The sequence below is a fragment of the Cherax quadricarinatus genome, unplaced genomic scaffold, assembly GCF_038502225.1.
Source record: "Cherax quadricarinatus isolate ZL_2023a unplaced genomic scaffold, ASM3850222v1 Contig157, whole genome shotgun sequence".
Taxonomy (NCBI): Eukaryota; Metazoa; Arthropoda; class Malacostraca; order Decapoda; family Parastacidae; genus Cherax; species Cherax quadricarinatus.
Window position 1 is genome coordinate 142,837 of NW_027195183.1, and position 23,030 is coordinate 165,866.

The following is a 23,030-nucleotide window of genomic DNA, read 5'->3' on the forward strand; positions in this document are numbered from 1 at the left end:
GAAGATCAAAATGAATTTTTTATGAGAGAGCCACAAAATTTGATTAACACAAGCCTATCCGATGTTATCCTGACGCCAAATGACTTCGAACAGGCGATAAATGACATGCCCATGCACTCAGCCCCAGGGCCAGACTCATGGAAATCCGTGTTCATCAAGAACTGCAAGAAGCCCCTATCATGAGCCTTTTCCATCCTATGGAGAGGGAGCATGGACACGGGGGTCGTCTCACAGTTACTAAAAACAACAGACATAGCCCCACTCCACAAAGGGGGCAGTAAAGCAACAGCAAAGAACTACAGACCAATAGCACTAACATCCCATATCATAAAAATCTTTGAAACGGTCCTAAGAAGCAAGATCACCACCCATCTAGAAACCCATCAGTTACACAACCCAGGGCAACATGGGTTTAGAACAGGTCGCTCCTGTCTGTCTCAACTATTGGATCCCTACGACAAGGTCCTAAATGCACTAGAAGACAAAAAGAACGCAGATGTAATATATACAGACTTTGCAAAAGCCTTCGACAAGTGTGACCATGGCGTAATAGCACACAAAATGCGTGCTAAAGGAATAACAGGAAAAGTCGGTCGATGGATCTATAATTTCCTCACTAACAGAACACAGAGAGTAGTCGTCAACAGAGTAAAGTCCGAGGCAGCTACGGTGAAAAGCTCTGTTCCACAAGGCACAGTACTTGCTCCCATCTTGTTCCTCATCCTCATATCCGACATAGACAAGGATGTCAGCCACAGCACCGTGTCTTCCTTTGCAGATGACACCCGAATCTGCATGACAGTGTCTTCCATTGCAGACACTGCAAGGCTCCAGGCGGACATCAACCAAATCTTTCAGTGGGCTGCAGAAAACAATATGAAGTTCAACGATGAGAAATTTCAATTACTCAGATATGGTAAACACGAGGAAATTAAATCTTCATCAGAGTACAAAACAAATTCTGGCCACAAAATAGAGCGAAACACCAACGTCAAAGACCTGGGAGTGATCATGTCGGAGGATCTCACCTTCAAGGACCATAACATTGTATCAATCGCATCTGCTAGAAAAATGACAGGATGGATAATGAGAACCTTCAAAACTAGGGAGGCCAAGCCCATGATGACACTCTTCAGGTCGCTTGTTCTATCTAGGCTGGAATATTGCTGCACAGTAACAGCACCTTTCAAGGCAGGTGAAATTGCTGACCTAGAAAATGTACAGAGAACCTTCACGGCGCGCATAACAGAGATAAAACACCTCAATTACTGGGAGCGCTTGAGGTTCCTAAACCTGTATTCCCTGGAACGCAGGCGGGAGAGATACATGATTATATACACCTGGAAAATCCTAAAGGGACTAGCACCGAACTTGCACACGAAAATCACTCACTACGAAAGCAGAAGACTTGGCAGACGATGCAACATCCCTCCAATGAAAAGCAGGGGTGTCACTAGCACGTTAAGAGACCATACAATAAGTGTCAGGGGCCCGAGACTGTTCAACTGCCTCCCAGGATACATAAGGGGGACTGCCAACAGACCCCTGGCAGTCTTCAAGCTGGCACTGGACAAGCACCTAAAGTCGGTTCCTGACCAGCCGGGCTGTGGCTCGTACGTTGGTTTGCGTGCAGCCAGTAGCAACAGCCTGGTTGATCAGGCTCTGATCCACCAGGAGGCCTGGTCACAGACCGGGCCGCGGGGGCGTTGACCCCCAGAACTCTCTCCAGGTAAACTCCAGGTATCAAAAACCTCATTATGAAACACAGCCTCACACCTCTAACTTCCACAGCAGGCGTCTACACCATCCCCTGTGGATTCTGCCCCAAGAAATATGTAGGCGAGACAGGCAGAGATCTTGCAGTCCGCCTGAACGAGCAAAGAAGTGCCTGTAACAGAGACGATTTAAGGTACACCTGTGTCCTCCACATAGACTCCTCAGGGCATTTGATGAACTGGGATGAAGCACAACTCATTCTCACTGAACCAGACCTCAGACGCCGATGGTGTCTAGAAGCCTTGCAAATCACCGTCACCAACACAATAGAACGTAACACTAGAAACCACAAAATTTCTAAAACATTAGCATACATGATACTCAAGCAGGCTAAGCACCACCAACCCTACAACACAGGAGTCACATGATCTCATTGTCTACCTGTCCTCATCCCAACATGGCATTTTTCAGGTCACCATGCGTCACTCACACATCATTCTCTGCCTATATATACATGTATAATGTCTTTCTACCTCTGTATGTCAGAAATGATCAAGGTCCCAGGGCCGAAACATTTTCTAATAAATATGTCATAGTGTTTGCTTATGTTTCTTTCTAAACCAAAGCGTCAGTATTTATTACCAAGGTTTATATCATATACAGTAATTAAAATGGTGTAATCATACACTGTAGTATACTGTATTGTACTATAAAAAATGCTTTCAAATGAATGCTCAGACAATGGATAATTGAACAAACAGGAGTATATCAATACTGGTAGAATTACCGACAATATGTTAAGTAAAAGGACACAAATGCAACTAATGTGACATTTTATTGTGGCAACGTTTCACTTGTGAAAAAGCTCCTGGAGAGTGAAACGTTGCCACAACAAAATGTCACATTAGCTGCATTTGTGTCCTTTTACTTAACAATAAACAGGAGCTTTTTAAGCCTCTTGTCTATTTATTACACTTCACTTCCAGATGTTCCTTGCGCTGAATGACCCACATGGGTTTAGCGCTTAACATGAACTATTAAATTATTAAAATTCTACATGTTCCTAACCTTAGCATGGTAAATGGTGGGATGTAAGGTAGGATCTGGTGCCCGCCACCTACGGTTTAGGTCTTCATCTGTCAAGCCACACCGCTGACTGTTAAAAGAGAGAAATGCAAAAATCATTGCTGGTATGTACTGCAGTGTACAAAATATTCCAATACACTAATACATATAAAATGCCGGGAGCAATGGGCTAGTAACCCCTTCTCCTGTAGACATTTACTAAGAGAAGAAAAGAAACTTTATAAAACTGGGATGCTTGAATGTGCGTGGATGTAGTGCGGATGACAAGAAACAGATGATTGCTGAGGTTACGAATGAAAAGAATTTGGATGTCCTGGCCCTAAGCGAAACAAAGCTGAAGGGGGTAGGGGAGTTTCGGTGGGGGGAAATAAATGGGATTAAATCTGGAGTATCTGAGAGAGTTAGAGCAAAGGAAGGGGTAGCAGTAATGTTGAAGGATCAGTTATGGAAGGAGAAAAGAGAATATGAATGTGTAAATTCAAGAATTATGTGGATTAAAGTAAAGGTTGGATGCGAAAAGTGGGTCATAATAAGCGTGTATGCACCTAGAGAAGAGAGGAATGTAGAGGAGAGAGAGAGATTTTGGGAGATGTTAAGTGAATGTATAGGAGCCTTTGAACCAAGTGAGAGAGTAATTGTGGTAGGGGACCTGAATGCTAAAGTAGGGGAAGCTTTTAGAGAGGGTGTGGTAGGTAAGTTTGGGGTGCCAGGTGTAAATGATAATGGGAGCACTTTGATTGAACTTTGTATAGAAAGGGGTTTAGTTATAGGTAATACATATTTTAAGAAAAAGAGGATAAATAAGTATACAAGATATGATGTAGGGCAAAATGACAATAGTTTGTTGGATTATGTATTGGTAGATAAAAGACTTCAGGATGTACATGTTTATAGAAGGGCCACAGATATATCAGATCACTTTCTAGTTGTAGCTACACTGAGAGTAAAAGGTAGATGGGATACAAGGAGAATAGAAGCATCAGGGAAGAGAGAGGTGAAGGTTTATAAACTAAAAGAGGAGGCAGTTAGGGTAAGATATAAACAACTATTGGAGGATAGATGGGCTAATGAGAGCATAGGCAATGGGGCCGAAGAGGTATGGGGTAGGTTTAAAAATGTAGTGTTAGAGTGTTCAGAAGAAGTTTGTGGTTACAGGAAAGTGGGTGCGAGAGGGAAGAGGAGCGATTGGTGGAATGATGATGTAAAGAGAGTAGTAAGGGAGAAAAAGTTAGCATATGAGAAGTTTTTACAAAGTAGAAGTGATGCAAGGAGGGAAGAGTATATGGAGAAAAAGAGAGAGGTTAAGAGAGTGGTGAAGCAATGTAAAAAGAGAGCAAATGAGAGAGTGGGTGAGATGTTATCAACAAATTTTGTTGAAAATAAGTAAAAGTTTTGGAGTGAGATTAACAAGTTAAGGAAGCCTAGAGAACAAATGGATTTGTCAGTTAAAAATAGGAGAGGAGAGTTATTAATGGAGAGTTAGAGGTACTGGGAAGATGGAGGGAATATTTTGAGGAACTGTTAAATGTTGATGAAGATAGGGAAGCTGTGATTTCGTGTATAGGGCAAGGAGGAATAACATCTTGTAGGAGTGAGGAAGAGCCAGTTGTGAGTGTGGGGGAAGTTCGTGAGGCAGTAGGTAAAATGAAAGGTGGTAAGGCAGCCGGGGTTGATGGGATAAAGATAGAAATGTTAAAAGCAGGTGGGGATATAGTTTTGGAGTGGTTGGTGAAATTATTTAATAAATGTATGGAAGAGGGTAAGGTACCTAGGGATTGGCAGAGAGCATGCATAGTCCCTTTGTATAAAGGCAAAGGGGACAAAAGAGAGTGCAAAAATTATAGGGGGATAAGTCTGTTGAGTATACCTGGTAAAGTGTATGGTAGAGTTATTATTGAAAGAATTAAGAGTAAGACGGAGAATAGGATAGCAGATGAACAAGGAGGCTTTAGGAAAGGTAGGGGGTGTGTGGACCAGGTGTTTACAGTGAAACATACAAGTGAACAGTATTTAGATAAGGCTAAAGAGGTCTTTGTGGCATTTATGGATTTGGAAAAGGTGTATGACAGGGTGGATAGGGGGGCAATTTGGCAGATGTTGCAGGTGTATGGTGTAGGAGGTAGGTTACTGAAAGCAGTGAAGAGTTTTTACGAGGATAGTGAGGCTCAAGTTCGAGTATGTAGGAAAGAGGGAAATTATTTCCCAGTAAAAGTAGGCCTTGGACAAGGATGTGTGATGTCACCGTGGTTGTTTAATATATTTATAGATGGGTGGGGTTGTAAGAGAAGTAAATGCGAGGGTTTTGGCAAGAGGCGTGGAGTTAAAAGATAAAGAATCACACATAAAGTGGGAGTTGTCACAGTTGCTCTTTGCTGATGACACTTTGCTCTTGGGAGATTCTGAAGAGAAGTTGCAGAGATTGGTGGATGAATTTGGTAGGGTATGCAAAAGAAGAAAATTAAAAGTGAATACAGGAAAGAGTAAGGTTATGAGGATAACAAAAAGATTAGGTGATGAAAGATTGGATATCAGATTGGAGGGAGAGAGTATGGAGGAGGTGAATGTATTCAGATATTTGGGAGTGGACGTGTCAGCGGATGGGTCTATGAAAGATGAGGCGAATCATAGAACTGATGAGGGGAAAAGGGTGAGTGGTGCACTTAGGAGTCTGTGGAGACAAAGAACTTTGTCCTTGGAGGCAAAGAGGGGAATGTATGAGAGTACGCATAGTTTTACCAACGCTCTTATATGGGCGTGAAGCATGGGTGATGAATGTTGCAGCGAGGAGAAGGCTGGAGGCAGTGGAGATGTCATGTCTGAGGGCAATGTGTGGTGTGAATATAATGCAGAGAATTCATAGTTTGGAAGTTAGGAGGAGGTGCGGGATTACCAAAACTGTTGTCCAGAGGGCTGAGGAAAGGTTGTTGAGGTGGTTCGGACATGTAGAGAGAATGGAGCGAAACAGAATGACTTCAAGAGTGTATCAGTCTGTAGTGGAAGGAAGGCGGGGTAGGGGTCGGCCTAGGAAAGGTTGGAGGGAGGGGCTAAAGGAGGTTTTGTGTGCGAGGGGCTTGGACTTCCAGCAGACATGCGTGAGCGTGTTTTATAGGAGTGAATGGAGAGAAATGGTTTTTAATACTTGACGTGCTGTTGGAGTGTGAGCAAAGTAACATTTATGAAGGGGTTCAGGGAAACCGGCAGGCCGGACTTGAGTCCTGGAGATGGGAAGTACAGTGCCTGCACTCTGAAGGAGGGGTGTTAATGTTGCAGTTTAAAAAATGTAGTGTAAAGCACCCTTCTGGCAAGACAGTGATGGAGTGAATGATGGTGAAAGTTTTTCTTTTTCGGGCCACCCTGCCTTGGTGGGATTCGGCCAGTGTTATAATAATAATAATATAAGTGTCACTTTAGCAATGACAGAGTGACCAGTTCAATATTAGGATTCCATCAAGTCTTTATTTGACCCAACAATAAAGTAAAATACATAGTGATTTTCTGCCTAAAGAAAAAGTCTGAGTAAAAAATCTTTCAATCTGATTCTCCTAAATATATACTATTGGGTAAACTGAATTATCTAAGAACAATTTAGGAGAAATTCTCTCCATGTTCATGTCCATCCACATGTTGCACCTGACTTTCCAGTTTATGAGCTCTAACACTAACCATAAGTTGTCTCTCCAACCTCAGCATTCCTGGTAATGGTTGTGCATATAATATGACCTTGCCACTCTCTGCTATTCTATTGCTTCTGCCCAGGATCTAGGAGTTCCTGTCTCAGTTGGTGGTTACCTGGTCAGACATGGATTCTATCTTTGGGAGTTTTATATTTCATGGTTCTGATCCTCCTGCTCCAGTGTGTTTCTTTCTCAGGTAGTGTGAGCTATACATCAGTCCTCTGGTATCCACAGGGATGTGTCTTTCCTTCCCACTGGGAAGCTCTCCAGTAATAGCTGATTCTTGCCAACTATCAGGGTTCGGTGCCCACAATCTTTCGTCTGCCCTTTACACTCCCTCAAAACCAACAATTCTGATCTTTTATTTATTTAGCAAAATGGAATACATTACCAATGTGCTGCTACCCTGTTGTTAGGTAAGACATACAGTGGACCCCCGGTTAACGATTTTAATCCGTGCAAGAGGGGTAATTGTTATGCGAAATAATCGTTATGTGAATGAATTTTCCCCATAAGAAATAATGGAAATAAAATTAATCCGTGCAAGACACCCAAAAGTACGAAAAAAAAAATTTTTTACCACATGAAATGTTAATTTTAATACACACAAACTGAAAAAGGCATGCACAATTACATGACACTTACTTTTATTGAAGATCTGGTGATGATTGATGGGATGGGAGGAGGGGAGAGAGAGTGTTAGTGTTTAGAAGGGGAATCCCCTTCCATTAGGACTTGAGGTGTCGAGTCCTTTTCTGGGGTTACTTCCCTTCTTCTTTTAATGCCACTAGGACCAGCTTCAGAGTCACTGGACTTCTTTCGCACAAGATATCTGTCCATAGTGGCCTGTACCTCTCGTTCCTTTATGACTTGCCTAAAGTGTTTCACAACATTGTCAGTGTAATAATCACCAGCACGGCTTGCAATAGCTGTGTGAGGGTGATTTTCATCCAAGAAGGTTTGCACTTCAAGCCACTTTGCACAGATTTCCTTTATCTTTGTAGTAGGCAACTTCTTCAATTTCTCTCTCCCCTCCTCTGAACCAGTTTCCCCAGGTCTGGCCTCTTGCTCTTGAAGTTGATCTATCAGCTCATCAGTGGTTAGTTCTTCATTGTCCTCCTCCACCAACTCTTCCACATCCTCCCCACTAACCTCCAACCCCAAGGACTTTCCCAATGCCACAATGGATTCCTCAACTGGCACAGGATTCTCAGGGTTAGCCTCAAACCCTTCAAAATCCCTTTTGTCTACACATTCTGGCCACAGTTTCTTCCAAGCAGAGTTCAAGGTCTTCTTAGTCACTCCCTCCCAAGCCTTACCTATAAGGTTTACACAATTGAGGATATTAAAGTGCTCTCTCCAAAACTCTCTTAGAGTCAGTTGAGTTTCTGAGGTCACTACAAAGCACCTTTCAAACAGAGCTTTTGTGTACAGTTTTTTGAAGTTTGCAATAACCTGCTGGTCCATGGGCTGCAGGAGAGGAGTGGTATTAGGAGGCAAAAACTTCACCTTAATGAAGCTTATGTCCCCATAAAGTCGCTCTGCCACGTCTGTAGGATGACCAGGGGCATTGTCTAACACCAGGAGGCACTTAAGGTCTAATTTCTTTTCAGTTAGGTAATCTTTCACATTGGGGGCAAATGCATGGTGTAACCAGTTATAGAAAAAGTCCCTAGTGACCCATGCCTTACTGTTTGCCCTCCACAGCACACACAAATTATCCTTGAGGACATTCTTTTGCCTGAACTCTCTGGGAGTTTCAGAGTGATACACTAATAAAGGCTTAACTTTGCAATCACCACTAGCATTGGCACACATCAACAAAGTAAGCCTGTCTTTCATAGGCTTATGTCCTGGGAGTGCCTTTTCCTCCTGAGTAATGTAGGTCCTGCTTGGCATTTTCTTCCAGAACAGGCCTGTTTCATCACAATTAAACACTTGTTCAGGTTTCAGTCCTTCACTGTCTATGTACTCCTTGAATTCCTGCACATATTTTTCAGCCGCTTTGTGGTCCGAACTGGCAGCCTCACCATGCCTTATCACACTATGGATGCCACTACGCTTCTTAAATCTCTCAAACCAACCTTTGCTGGCCTTAAATTCACTCACATCATCACTAGTTGCAGGCATTTTTTTAATTAAATCCTCATGCAACTTCCTAGCCTTTTCACATATGATCGCTTGAGAGACGCTATCTCCTGCTAGCTGTTTTTCATTTATCCACACCAATAAGAGTCTCTCAACATCTTCCATCACTTGCGATCTTTGTTTCGAAAACACAGTTAAACCTTTGGCAAGAACAGCTTCCTTGATTGTCTTTCTGGTGCCCACAATAGTAGCGATGGTTGATTGGGGTTTCTTGTACAACTTGACTAGGTCGGCGATACGCACTCCACTTTCATACTTATCAATGATCTCTTTCTTCATTTCAATGGGAATTCTCACCCTTATTGGTGTACGGTTGGCACTAGAAGCTTTCTTGGGGCCCATGGTCACTTATTTTCCAGAAACAGCACCGAAAACACTGTAATAATACGAAATATTCCGAGTGTATGCTTGGATGTTACCGCGGAAGCTGGCTGGTAAACAATGGCACGGGCGGCACATGTGAGGCTGGCTGAGGGCGCACATTGGACGCGTCTCGGACGAAAATCGGTGAGCGGGTTTTTAATCGGTATGCGCGGCAAAATTTTTGCAATTAAAGTAAGCGGTATGCGGATTAATCGCTATGTGATGCCATCGTTATGCGGGGGTCCACTGTATATGCAACAGTTAGCTATCTTCATTTTGAAACATTTTGCCTACACAATAGGCTTCTTCAACTGAGCACAGAAAAGTTGGTAGAAACAGACGAGATGTGAAGATGATGTAATCAATCCATCACCCTTGAAGATCTAGTTTTGAGGTGGTCAGTCCCTTAGCCTGGAGAAAAGTATTTGTTCCACAGTCTGAAACAATGTGAAGTTGAAGTGAGAGTATGCAGCCTTATATACTGTCAAGAGATGAGATGTAGGCCACTAGTAGTGATCAAAGAAACTAATTTCTGCAGACACAAGTGCCTGAAATCAGCACTAATCGCTGTTTCTAATACAATTAAACAAAACAAAGGCAGCTTCACCATCTCTAAAGTCTTAGCAAGAATCCTCCTGAAAACAGTAAACATAGGCTCTCCTGCTAATACTACACAAGCACATTACAGAGAATGAACATTGAAACAGTCCTATTTTAATCCAGCCTCCAACAGAAATATTTGTCTAACCTATTTTTATTTTACCCAAGTAATAGCTTTTATATCCTTTTACTCATGTGCAAGTTAATTGTTCTACCATACTGTATTACTACTACTACTACAACTTATATTACTACTACTACTACCATCAGTATTGCACCCCACTCTGAGCCTATATATACCCTCTGTGCTCATGTACATGCTACAATACAGTTCACGGAGAACACTACCTTATCACTAGATAGGCACATGGCTTCTGCCGAAAAGAAGAGGCCACGATGCTCCATGAACACGACAGAGGACTCGGATTTGGAAATGTGGGGCGCAATTCTAGCGAAGAAGTTGCAAGACCACTCTGTGTCATCAGAGGAAGAGGAAGATCCTGCTCACATTGTAGCAGATCTGACAGTTCCAACCATGGAGCCAGCGAATATGGAAACAGGGGAGGAAATAAACACCTCACCCCCCGAGAACCAAAAAGGATGGATCACTGTGGACAACCGCAAGAATTGCCATCCGTCCAAGGAGCAGGCAAACAAGCTCAACCGACCTGGCAAATTCAAGGTGAAGTCTTACAGGGATCACAGAACCCACTAAGGCGTTGTTTCATACCTGGAATGATGGCACAACCTGAGGTTCAAGATATGGTTCAAATTGAGGGGAGAACCAATACTGACTCCTCTCAACAAGGAAATGTACAGCACATTGAAGAGAGTCATAGAGACAGATCGCTCATTCACCCTGGAGGAACTGGACTCTCGGCAGAAGATCACCAAGGGTGTAGTGATGCGATACCCGGTGATGATGCCCATCGAGGCAGTATCAGCTCACCCCAGTGTGGTGTCAGCTCAGTGTCTCAAGGCACAGACGGCATGCAACGCGCCAACCCAACAGGTCCTCATACAGCATTTAGGACCGCTGCCATCCCAGTTGGACCTCAGTTCTTGGGGCAGGTACGATGTCAGGGCCTTCACGGCAGAACCAGTTCGCTGTTTCAAGTGCCAGCGTTACGGACACCTGGGTGCACTCTGTCTGAACAGAGTAATCTGCGGTGTCTGCAGCCAGCACCACCCTACCAAGGAATGCATCACCAAGCTGAAAAATGCATCACCATCCATTCCACAATGCCAGAACTGCAGTCAGAAACACCATGCTTCGAATCCTCGATGCCCCGAGAGGCTCACCAGAATTCAAGGAGTCTGGAAGATGCCAAAAACTCAGCAGCAGGCTACGACAGATCATCACTCTCAGCAGACGATGGGTGCAGAGAACCCTGCCATACCACAGACCTCTCATCAGGTAACTCAACTCAATGCCCAGGAATTCCCAACCCTCAAAGCCTCAACCAGGTGTCATGGTCAGGAGCCTCCTGCACCCCTACCTCAATGAAGAAACAGAAACAAGAGGAACAGGAGGCATCAACAGGGTACATCTGGTCAACGCGATCAGCAGGCAGCACTAAGCGAGCCCCCACCGGCCATAGCACGACAATGCAGGCACTCCTTACCTGGCACAGCCACTTTGCAGGCTCAACTGGCACCTCACCAGCAGATGCCGGCTACCCAACCTGGTATACAGCAACAGACCACGGTGCATACAATAAAGAAATCCAACCCTCAGCAGTCCCTACAGGCCACAACAGCCCAGGTAATATCCACAGTTTCGAACCCAATACCAACACAGGCCCTCACCAGGGAGGATCTTGTAGCACTCATCAAGGTGTTCACGGATATTATTTGCAACACAATCAACTCCATGGAACAACAGAGCGTATTCCGGCAGATGGTCAGTACGCTCCTGAGAATGTGCTTACTGACTGAGGAGGAGACGGTGGACGCCATGAATTTGCAGGTTCTCAGAGCAGGCAGGGCTCAGTCCCCAGCTCAGGAAACAACAATGATGGAATAACTTCGGTACCAAATCACACCCTCAAGGTCCTACAATGGAATATTCAGGGTCTGAGGGGCAAACAGCGCCTCTTGCTGGAGGCAGTATAATTTGGGTTGACATCATCTTGCTACAAAAAACTCTGACTGTCCCGACTATGTGCCCAAGACTACCTGGTTTTGTTGGGTATTTTCAGCACATGGATGTGGGCATTCACTGCAGAGGCACAGCTGTATTCGTATCCGATACAATACTTCACGAGGTTATAGCCAACCCTGTGGACTGTAGGGAAGATGTCGAGGCACAGGCCATCCTTGCACACATACCTGGGGAGCCCATTACCATCTATAACATCTACAAGAACCCAAGACACACCCTCGACATTGCAGAGCTCCTCGCGCTAGCACGCAATAAGTGTATTATTGTGGGTGGAGATTTCAGTGCACATCACCCAATGCTGCACTCTCACTCAGCAACCAAAGCTGCTGGCAGACACATAGCAATGCTCCTACACAATATTCCAGTGGTGAAGTTGCTAAACAATGGAGACCCCACACACCTGTTGGGTGGCTGCCTCGACCTTACCTTCAGGACAAGACAACTCACAGCAGGAGCCACATGGGAAACTCATCCTAACCTTGTCAGTGACCACTTTGCAGTGATCACCACCTTCAACATCAACAGGCCTCCCACAGTTGTGCTGCCTCCTAGATGGGAGGCCCAACTGGAAGGTGTTCCAGGATTATCTTCATGACTGGTGGTCCACATACACTCTATCTGAAGACTGTGATACAGCTGAACAGGAGCTGATCACTATTCTCATCCAGGCAGCAGAGTGTGCAATTCCAAAGAAGTCCGCAGGACGCACTCACAAAAGAGACTGGTGGTTCTACAACGATGAGGTATAGGAGCAGAACCACCGCATCAGCTCTTTTAGGAAGCTATACAGGCATAACCCTACAGCAGAGAACAGGAATACTCTGAGAGTCATTGTGCAGCATGCCCGCAGAGTCTCCCGCAGAGTCTCCCGCAGAGTCTCTCTCAGAGTAAAAACTGAAATGGTTGGAGTGGTGCTCAACATTCGGGCATCACACCACCTTATCTGAGATATGAGGCAAGCTCAACATAGCAACTGGAAAGAGCAAGCCGAGGCCACCAGCACACCCGAACCCATCCCAGGAAGCTGAGAAACTAGTAGAGCTTTTCACTTCCAGGGGAGCCTCCACTGAGCTCCCACAGGACATCTGGAATATACAGATGGATCTTCTGCCACAATGCCAGCTAATGATACAAGCTGCATGCGAGTCGGAAGATGTGACTGATGAAGACCTCATGGACTTGGAACTCCTACGTGCCATTAAGAACACAGGTGATGCTGCCCCGGGCACTGATGGTGTTACATACTCCATGATTGCATGGGCTGGGCAGAGTGGATGGGAGGCCATACTAGACGTCATAAACAAGTCGTGGATGGCCGGGACACTCCCAGCAGCTTGGAAAAAGGCTTCCATTGTACCAATTCCAAAGCCCAAGGACCCAGGCAGTATGAGACCCATATTGCTGACTAGCTGTTTAGCCAAGACTGCTGAGAGGATAGTGTTAAACCGAGGCCCCTCCTATGGAAACTTGGACCCCCTCATCATCACATATTTGGCTTCACCAAAGGAGTGGGTAGAGCAGAGTGCATAACCACCCTACTAAGCCAGATTGCTGATAGTAACAAAAAACCTAGTATCGTCATCTACCTCGACCTTGAGAAGGCATTTGAGCTAGCCAGCCCCACAGCAATTCTAGCAATACTAGCTCGGAAGGGGATCAAAGGACGCCTCCTGGCCTGGATAGAGTCCTACCTTAGGGACAGGCAGGCCTGTGTCAGCTTTCAGGGACACTACTCTTCCTTTAAAACCCTGGAAAACAGCACCCCACAAGGAGGTGTGCTCAGTCCTACCCTGTTTAACGTCCTTATGCAGGAACTTGTGAGCCTTCCCGTTCACAGTGGTATGCAGCTACTCAGCTACGCTGATGATCTTGCACTCCTAGTGAATGGGAAAGGCAATTTGGAGCGACAGGCTCAGAGGGCTTTGGACCTAATTACGCAGTCCTGCAAGGAATTAGGCCTCAAGATCTTGGCCGAGAAATCTCTTGCAATGGTGTTCAAGGGACCAGATCCTGTGAATAGATTACGTATTCAGGGTATAGAACTTGAGTGGACAGGCTCCTACCTATACTTGGGAATCTACACTGATAAAAAGCTGACCTTTCAGAAACAGGCCGAGTATGTCAGATCCCGTGCTCTAATCAGACTCAGCGCCATGAGAGCCATGACGAGGCACCGTGCAGGGGCGAGCAAAGATGTACTTCGCTTGTACTATATACAAGCTATATGCTTGCTCATTGACTATGGTGCACCAGCATTAGCTCATCTCTTCCCGCAGAGCAGGCAAAGGGTGGAGGTCATACAAAACCAGGCAATAAGAACTATGCTTGGGGCCCCCATCTGGACCAACACAGTATGTCTCAGATCTGAGGTCGGCTTCCTTCCCTGGCTGACAGAGTAAGATACATAAACGCCTGCAAAGGAGCCATGATTCTGCACCGGCAGCAAGGTACCCCACTAAGAAGACGGATATTGACAACCATGACACAAGATCCAACTCTCTTCATGGACTACTCCTGGATTCGTTCATTTTGTGCTGCTGGGCGGAAGCTGCTTTCCTGTTGCTGAGCATCATCCACCACCTCCCTGGCGCCCAGATCAGGCCAATGTTTGCGTCATGCAACTACCTACCTCCAAGTGTCTCTGCAGTCAAGACATCTTCAGCAATCATGCTGAGACAAGCATGGCACTGGCAGAGGGATGCACATGTGCAGTGTATTTCACAGATGGTTCTGTCGACCCTGACAGGAAGAGCAGCAGCAGCTGGACTGTACCACAATGGTCACACACAAGGCTGGCGACTCCCTGACCACTGCACGATCCTTCAAGCTGAGCTGGTGGCGATTCAGCAGGCATTGTCACATGCCCTACGACATCGACTCCGACCTGTCATACATGTTGACTCTGCCTCTGCAATCAATGCCCTCTCCTATCTCCAACCATAGGACAATGTTCACCTCATTACATCGACTCTGAACATATTGACAGCCCTAGAAGCTCAGGGTAACAGATCGAAATTGAACTAGATCCCAAGTCATGCTGGCATCCGGGGAAATGAGGCGGCAGATGATGCAGCCAAGGCAGCCACAGAGTATCCACATGTTGGGATTACTGTCCCCATCAGTCTACGACAGACCAAACGGGCGGCTGCCAGAGCAATGAAACTTATGGGGGAGGTCTTAAGTGATACCCCATCTCAAAAGTGGTACCGAGCAGCGACTCAGGGAGAACCCCTTCCATATGACACAAGCTGATCCAGAGCGCAGTGTACCACCATCCATCGGCTTCGTTTGGGCTTATCCACAGCCAAGATGATGGAAGACAAGGCTGAGGAGATGTGCCAGTACTGTCACCACATTGTACAGCGCTCCCTAACACACTATCTTCTGGAGTGCAAAGTTACTGAGACACTCCGCAGGCAACTAGCACTGATATCCCCTCCTGAAGATGACCCAGAGATGACTGAGGCCACACTAGTGTACCATGGAGCTAACGAGCCAGACAAGCTGTTGCTGGTGATAACGACATATCCTTCTCCTCGCTAGCATCCACAGTTAGGAGTACATACGGTGTTGTCGCTTATGAGACGCACCAGATGAACGACCTGAACAGTGCTTGAGCAGGACTCGGTCTTGGCGAACATTATACATACATGTACTGTTTGTAACGGCTTGGCAAACCTCCTGGAGAGCGAAACGTTACCACAATAAAATGTCACATTAGCTACACTTGTGTCCTTGCACCTTACACAGTGTCAGTGTGGAAATTTATTTGGTCCCTAAAGTTCCACAGGACAGATACGGCGTACAAAGGGGTCCCAGCATGGCCGTTATGGAACGGCTGAGCTGGGTGGCCCTTACACTCAACCTAAAACAAAAACACATTCTCTCCCGGTTTGGCGTGGTTGGATGGTAAGTACTTCTTGATTTATAGATTTACCCTTCAGGGAAGAAGTAGGTACTTTTACTGTTAGTACATTAATATTAGGATTATTAAGGCAACTGTAGATAATAATAATGTAGACCTAAGACCTTAACATAGGTAGTAATGGGCCGATAATGTAGGCAAACACTAGGTTAAGTTAGCTAGGGAGAACTGGTAGCCCTAGTTTGAATGACGAGGCGCAGGTCTGGAAGAGACCAGCTCATTCTTCTATGACCAGGCATCACCTGGACAAGACGTGCCGTGATCAGCAGACGGCGCCCCCCCACGTGTCTTCACATACGAGACCTGGGGAAATCTGGTAGAGGCACCTCGATGTACCGTAGATGACCTCCTCTGTCAGGCCCATACAGTAAGACAAGACCTCCACCTTTTCCGTAGGATTTCTGGCCAGTGTCTGGGGAAAATTGTGAGTGAGTTGATCTGTAGGCCTTCATGCAGCTGGCAGTGCATGTCCAGTATGTACCAGCGTATCTTGTCAGCCTAGAAGCTAGTGTCCATGTCTGCATAGTTATAATAGGGGATACACACCCCCTTGGATATAGGAATTTCTGAGGTGCAGGCAGGTCACTAATAATGATTGAACACTGTAGGAATTAAGGCTCCCGGTTGCACGTGGTTTCTGAGGGGAAGTCCAAAGGGGCTAAGCTTAGGGAGGTTGAAGATCAGGATATATGCTGCAACGCCAAGTAAGTTAGTCCTTTATACGTGCATGCAGGCGAGGTTTCTTGCAACATCAGTCATTTATGAAAATCTGTCCTATAAGCCACTTGTGAGGCTGAGGTACCGACCTCAGAGCTCGGTGTCAACAGAGCTTGCCAGGGTAAGCGACTCACTTGGAGGCAGTCCAGACAAATTTTCACAAAGTGGTCCTTCGCAACCGTTATGTGGAATAGCTAGGTTAAAATTAACATAGCTAGGCCACAGTTAGGAACCAGTTTAACAGAGTTAGGTTAAGTTAGCACACCTAGGCCCAGAGTTACACAGAGGCTAGGCCAAGCTGACTATACACAGAAGTTATTATTTGCAGTGATTTACAGGCAGGCCAGGTAGACTAGAGAAGCTTGTGAATTTATTTATTTACAGTGATTACAAGTAATCCAGAGTAGGAGACTTGTGTGTTAATTACTTACAGTGGATTTGCAAGGTAGCCACAGTTAGGCTAGGCTTGTGCAATATTTACAACAGTTATAGTAGCTAGGACAGATTTAACCTAGTTATTATTTACAGGGAGTTCTAAAGTCAGGTTTAATTAAGCTATAGCACACTAGTTAGGTTAGGATTTACCTTATCCAACCATCCACGCTAGACAGAGTAAGCTGGGCACAGTTAGGCCAAGCTGTTTACATACATTATTCATTTACTGTTTCACAAGTTGAATTGTTGACTTTATTTGTGTTAACCTAGTGATTTTAATTTGTATACTGCACTTTTTTATTGTGTGATTTTCATTGTCTTTGGTTCATTTTAATGTGGGATTTGAGAATTGTACCTGAGACTAGGTTAAGTCCTGTAATTATTTGCTGGCATTGTACAGGAAATTGCTAGGTTAAGCTTTCACATCGATACACATTTTGATTGGGATTTGAGAGCAAACAGTGTACATTTTAAGTCAGAGTAGAGTCAATATAACAAAGGGAATTGTTAAGCTTGTTGAGAAGCCTTGAGACTCGTTCATTCTTACCTAACACCGTGGTGTGCTGTGGGGTGGACTGGGTAAAGTACAATTAGTGTCACATTCCTCATTAAACCTCGACAATGGCAGATGGGAGTTCAGGAGAGTCTGGTTCAGTGTTAGCAAAATTAAAATGATCAGTGGCGGCATACAAAGGGCATCTGAACAGAACGTGTAACAGGTGCAAGGCTACTTGCCAACGCAGTAACATAGACTGCGATGATTTGCAAGACTGCTTGAAGCGTTTGGGGAAAAAAATGGGAAGCCTATGAACAAGCATTCTCAGCATATGAGCTACAGGCTATTGAGGATGAGGAATCCCAGGATAGTCTTCGGCAGGCTCTGGACGAATTCACCAAGGATGATGTAGATTGTCAACAGGAGATGAATACGTACAAAGATAAGTTAAGTACATTAAAAACTAGTATTCCAAGGGTGGTGTTGAACACCGCAGGTACCCCAAACAGCCACACACCTGTCAATATGGTGCCCAGGTTGCCCCAGTTGAATTTACCAACATTTGACGGAACCCTGAGTACATTGCTTTCTGGGATCAGTTTAAAGCCCAGATAGATGACAGGAACGATTTATCAGATGCCGTCAAATTGCAGTATTTGTGGTCACAGCTCAAGGGTAAAGCCTTAGACTTGGTCCGGCACTACCAGATTACTGACACTAATTACCAACATGCCAAAGACCAATTAGAAGACATGTTTGGCAACACTGAAGAGATAAAAGTGGCCATACTTCATCGGTTGTTGGATCTAGAGGCTTGCCGACATGACTGCCAAAGACTAGAGAAGTTCCATATTGAAATTATGAGCTTGACAAACAGTTTCAGAGATTTGCATGAGGAGGAGGATTCAGAATGGGTCCTTAGCCAGGTGATTCAGAGGAAACTGGCTAGCACTACAGTGCATGAGTTACACTTAAAATATCGGACGAATAGGTTCACGATACAACAAATTGTTGAGGGGTTGGGAGATCTCGTTTCTCATTTGAGTATAGGTGTGAGAGAAGAGTCACCCCCATCACCACATAAAAACCCAGACAGTTACTCAAAGATCTCGAGAGATCAGTCTAAAGTTCATACGACTAACGTTGGAGTGTACTATGGTAAAGGAGTGTCTAAGGTAAGAACCTCTAAGCAGAACCTCAGAAGCACTCGTGCCAGAATATGCGTGTTCTGCGAGGGCGAACACGCTAGCAAGAGTTGCTCGGAGTATATAACACTGAGCAGTAGGCAACAGAGACTAAGGGAGTTGAGACTCTGCTTCAAGTGTTGTGGGGAACACTTTGCAAGAGACTGTGGCACCCAGCTCAGTGAGTGTCGAGTCTATTGCAAAGGTAAGCACCATACTGCACTATGTCCCAATAATTTAAGGGAACCCCAGGCTAGTAGGGATATCTCTCAGGTAGAGATACAAAGTGAGTCTGAGCCTGAATTGGTAGCCAGCATGATTAATGGGAGTGAAGTCTCTAATCCAAGTGAGAATCACGGAGGTGCTGCCCTACCTACAGTCATGGCAAAGGTTGTGAATGGGCACAGGTCCGAAACAACCCGATTATTCTTTGACGCAGGAGCACAAGTATCCTTGATAACAAAGAAGTTGGTGGCTAAATTAAAGTTGAAGGCCACAAGGAAAGTTAGTATGATGTTGGGAGGGGCTATAAGTCAGGCCCCACCCAAATCTTATGATGTGGTGGATGTCACAGTCAAATTAGGTGGACATCGCAGAGACATTACAGCCTTGGTGGTAGAGACATTACCCAGGGCAATTACAGCGATTAGCTGCAGCAGCTAAGCAATTGAAAGACCTTGACGTGAAGCTGGCAGACCAGGGAATTACCACTGACAGTCAGAAATGTAGGTATCCTGGTGGGAGCCAATCAGATAGATGACTTCCTGTCTACAAGACAGACGTTTAGGGAAGGAGTTGGTTTATACAGATCCCCAGTAGGATACATCATAGGCGGCAGGATTCCACCTGAATTCCCTGCCACACCAGATAGAGGAAAACACTTTTACAGGGTACGTAAAGAGAGAGATAGATTGCCTTTAAATCCAGGGAACCTCGTATCAGTGGGACGAAAGGCTACCAGGGCATGTGGGCCACTGGGTGGGAAAGTATGGAGCCACTCAGTCAAGGCTAGACATAATAAAGATGTTAAAGTTAAAGGAAAGGGTGCTAAGACCACCGGAACCAACAAGTTTACACCCCCAGAGGCCCATGCAGGGGAAACTGGACGGTTGAAGTTAGACCGGAGTCTGCTCGACGAGAGTGGCCGGATGGCACTGTGTCCAGGGTTCGCCGTGGGGGCTCACGGAAGGTGAACTTGATTTAGACTTAGCGCCTACCTTTGCCGGCGGGAGGATGTGGAAATTTATTTGGTCCCTAAAGTTCCACAGGACAGATACGGCATACAATGGGGTCCCAGCATGACCGTTATGGAATGGCTGAGCTGGGTGGCCCTTACACCCAACCCAAAACAAAAACACATTCTCTCCCGGTTTGGCGTGGTTGGATGGTAAGTACTTCTTGATTTATAGATTTACCCTTCAGGGAAGAAGTAGGTAGTTTTACTGTTAGTACATTAATATTAGGATTATTAAGGTAACTGTAGATAATAATAATGTAGACCTAAGACCTTAACATAGGTAGTAATAGGCCGATAATGTAGGCAAACACTAGGTTAAGTTAGCTAGGGAGAACTGGTAGCCCTAGTTTGAATGACGAGGCGCAGGTCTGGAAGAAACCAGCTCGTTCTTCTATGACCAGACATCACCTGGACAAGACGTGCCGTGATCAGCAGACGGCGGCCCCCAGGTGTCTTCACATACGAAACCTGGGGAAATCTGGTAGAGGCACCTAGATGTACCGTAGATGACCTCCTCCGTCAGGCCCATACAGTAAGACAAGACCTCCACCTTTTCCGAAGGATTTCTGGCCAGTGTCTGGGGAAAATTGTGAGTGAGTTGATCTGTAGGCCTTTGTGCAGCTGGCAGTGCATGTCCAGTATGTACCAGCATCTCTTGTCAGCCTAGAAGCTAGTGTCCGTGTCTGCATAGTTATAATAGGGGATACACACCCCCTTGGAAATAGGAATTTCTGAGGTGCAGGCAGATCACTAATAACGACTGAATATTGCAGGAATTAAGGCTCCTGGCTGCACGTGGTTTCTGAGGGGAAGTCAAAAGGGGCTACGCTTAGGGAGGTTGAAGATCAGGATATATGCTGCAACACCAAGTAAGTTAATCCTTTATATGTGCATGCAGGCGAGGTTTCTTGCAACATCAGTCATTTATGAAAATCTGTCCTATAAGCCACTTGTGAGGCTGAGGTGCCGACCTCAGAGCTTGGTGTCAACAGAGCTTGCCAGGGTAGGCGACTCACTTGGAGGCAGTCCAGACAAATTTTCACAGTCGGTAATTCTACCAAAATATATACAAGAATGTAATCACTGCGAGGTCATGTCTTCTCTCAAATCCAACCACTCTCACTAGAAGTTGTTCATGGTGTTTTCTGTTCTGTACCAAGATACCATTGTGTTTCAGTGTTTGACTGACACAGTCTGTAGTACTGCTACCCTATTTTATGTGATAGTTACTTAGTGGGAAAAAGCTTGCTATGGTTCCCTGTTATATTCCATCACACAGGACTGGTTACATACATATCTCTGAACATGGATTTGGAAAAAGAGCCATCTGAGCTGTGATGTCACTCAAACTCAATCACTGTCTGGGAAGACAGCAACTGAGTGAATGATGGTGAAAAATGTTTCTTCTTCAGGTGAACCCCTCCCCCCACACACAGAATATATTTGCTTCCATATGTTCCATATCCTTCAAGGTGGCAGCCTCTGTCTAATGTTTTGCCGTCTCCCAGACAGCAGTTAAGAAAGGTGAGAAGAGGTGATAAAAAGTGAGCGAGGGAGTAGAAGGCAAGAATGGAAAGACTGGCTGGGGATCCCCACCACCTGAGGCTGCCACAAATTATTCACACTGCTTGATTTAACTATTGAGGTAAAAAGAATCAAGATGTAGGGGTGTTAGGTTGTGATGGAATGATGGGTAAAGTAGGACAAACAACAGTAGTGAAAAATGTAAAGACAGAAGAGGGAAGGAGAGAGGACAAGAGTCAGGAAGGATTGGAGAAGGAAATGAAGTGAGAAATTACGGACTGAAAGGAGGGAGGATATATATATATATATATATATATAGAGAGAGAGAGAGAGAGAGAGAGAGAGAGAGAGAGAGAGAGAGAGAGAGAGAGAGAGAGAGAGAGAGAGAGAGAGAGAGAGAGAGAGAGAGAGAGAGAGAGAGAGCAACAGATGAAAAAATAACAGAGGAAATGAGGTAAAAAAAAAATGAAGTGAGCAAGGGCAGCATGCAAATATCTATACTGGTCAGACTTAAAGTTTTTAACATAATTGGGTATATTAGCAGTGTGCTACCCGGAGGGTGTTCTGGTGGTCAATGCCCTTTGCAGCCCGGTCCATGACCAGGCTTCACGGTGGAACGGGGCCTCATCAACCAGACTGTTTGTGCCGGCCACATGCAATCCAACATACGAACCGCAACCCAGCTGGTCAGGCAATGACTTCAGGTGTTGTCCAGCTTCCTCTTGAAAATAGTCAGGGGTCTATTAGTAATCCCTTCTTATGTATGTTGGAAGGCAATTGAATAATCATGGGCCTCTGACACTTACTGTGTTCTTAGTGTACCCACAGCACCCCTGCTTTTCATGGGGGGCATGTTGCATCATGGGCCGAGTCTTCTGTTTTCATAGGGAGTGATTTCCATGTGCAGATTTGGGACTAGTCCCTTCAGGATTTGTCAGGTGTAAATTATGATGCTGCTACCCTATTTCATATGATAATTACACAGTAGATATAAAAACCTTTAGGCGCATGTATATTACACAAGGGAGCAAAAACTAGAGGGCTGGTTGGGAGGAAGGAGGACTAGGAAACTTTGTTGTGAAGCAGCGTTGTTACTGTTTTTATATAGGTGTTGATGGAATTTTGTGGAGCTGAAACCCCCCCAAGTCTTCCCTTGGCGCCATCCCTGTAAGAAAGTGGAAAAAAAGAATGGAGGGGAGATGGCATGAAGGAAAGTGGAAGGATGGTTGGGATGAAGCTAAAACTTCACATAGAAAAACCCTTGATATGGCTGCAATGTACAGTAAAATAAACCCCGTCTGTAACATCATTTATGAAAGATCAAGGCTAGGCAACCCGCGAGGAAAAAAAAAAAAACTAACGTAGTTAAGAAAAAGCCTAACCTAGACGAAACTGTGATTTTTTTTTTCCGTGACTATTTCACCCACTGAAGCACCACCCAGCTCTCATACAGATCAGTCGTCGAGTTTACTGTAGTGGAAAAACAACCCTATTAAGAGTCTGTCGGAAGATGAGCTGTTCAGTGGTACCGACTTTGCCAGGGGCACGACAAGACTTTGTCTGGCATACTTGAAGGTGAAGCCGGCAGCCGTCGGCTCTATGGCGAGCCAAGGCAGCAGCAACCACTGTCTGGACTCAGGTTAGACTGAATCAGTTATGATTTAGCCCACTCTCGCATTATAAGTGATAAACGTTTGGATAAACACATTTCTGTTTTTTTTTATCTCGACTACCTAGTTACCGGACGTAGTTAGATATGCT

The 23,030-nt window shown here is 45.2% G+C and overlaps 1 protein-coding gene across 1 annotated transcript in view; it reads right to left on the reverse strand.

Moving 5' to 3' along the window:
- The window catches only part of LOC128686064 (cytosolic carboxypeptidase 1-like), a 224,920-nt gene that overhangs the window by 79,464 nt on the left and 122,426 nt on the right, over window positions 1-23,030 (reverse strand). Inside the window, exon 12 of the mRNA XM_070080124.1 lies at window positions 2,785-2,872. Coding sequence (XP_069936225.1) covers window positions 2,785-2,872 — 88 coding nt within the window. The remainder of the gene's footprint in view (window positions 1-2,784; window positions 2,873-23,030) is intronic.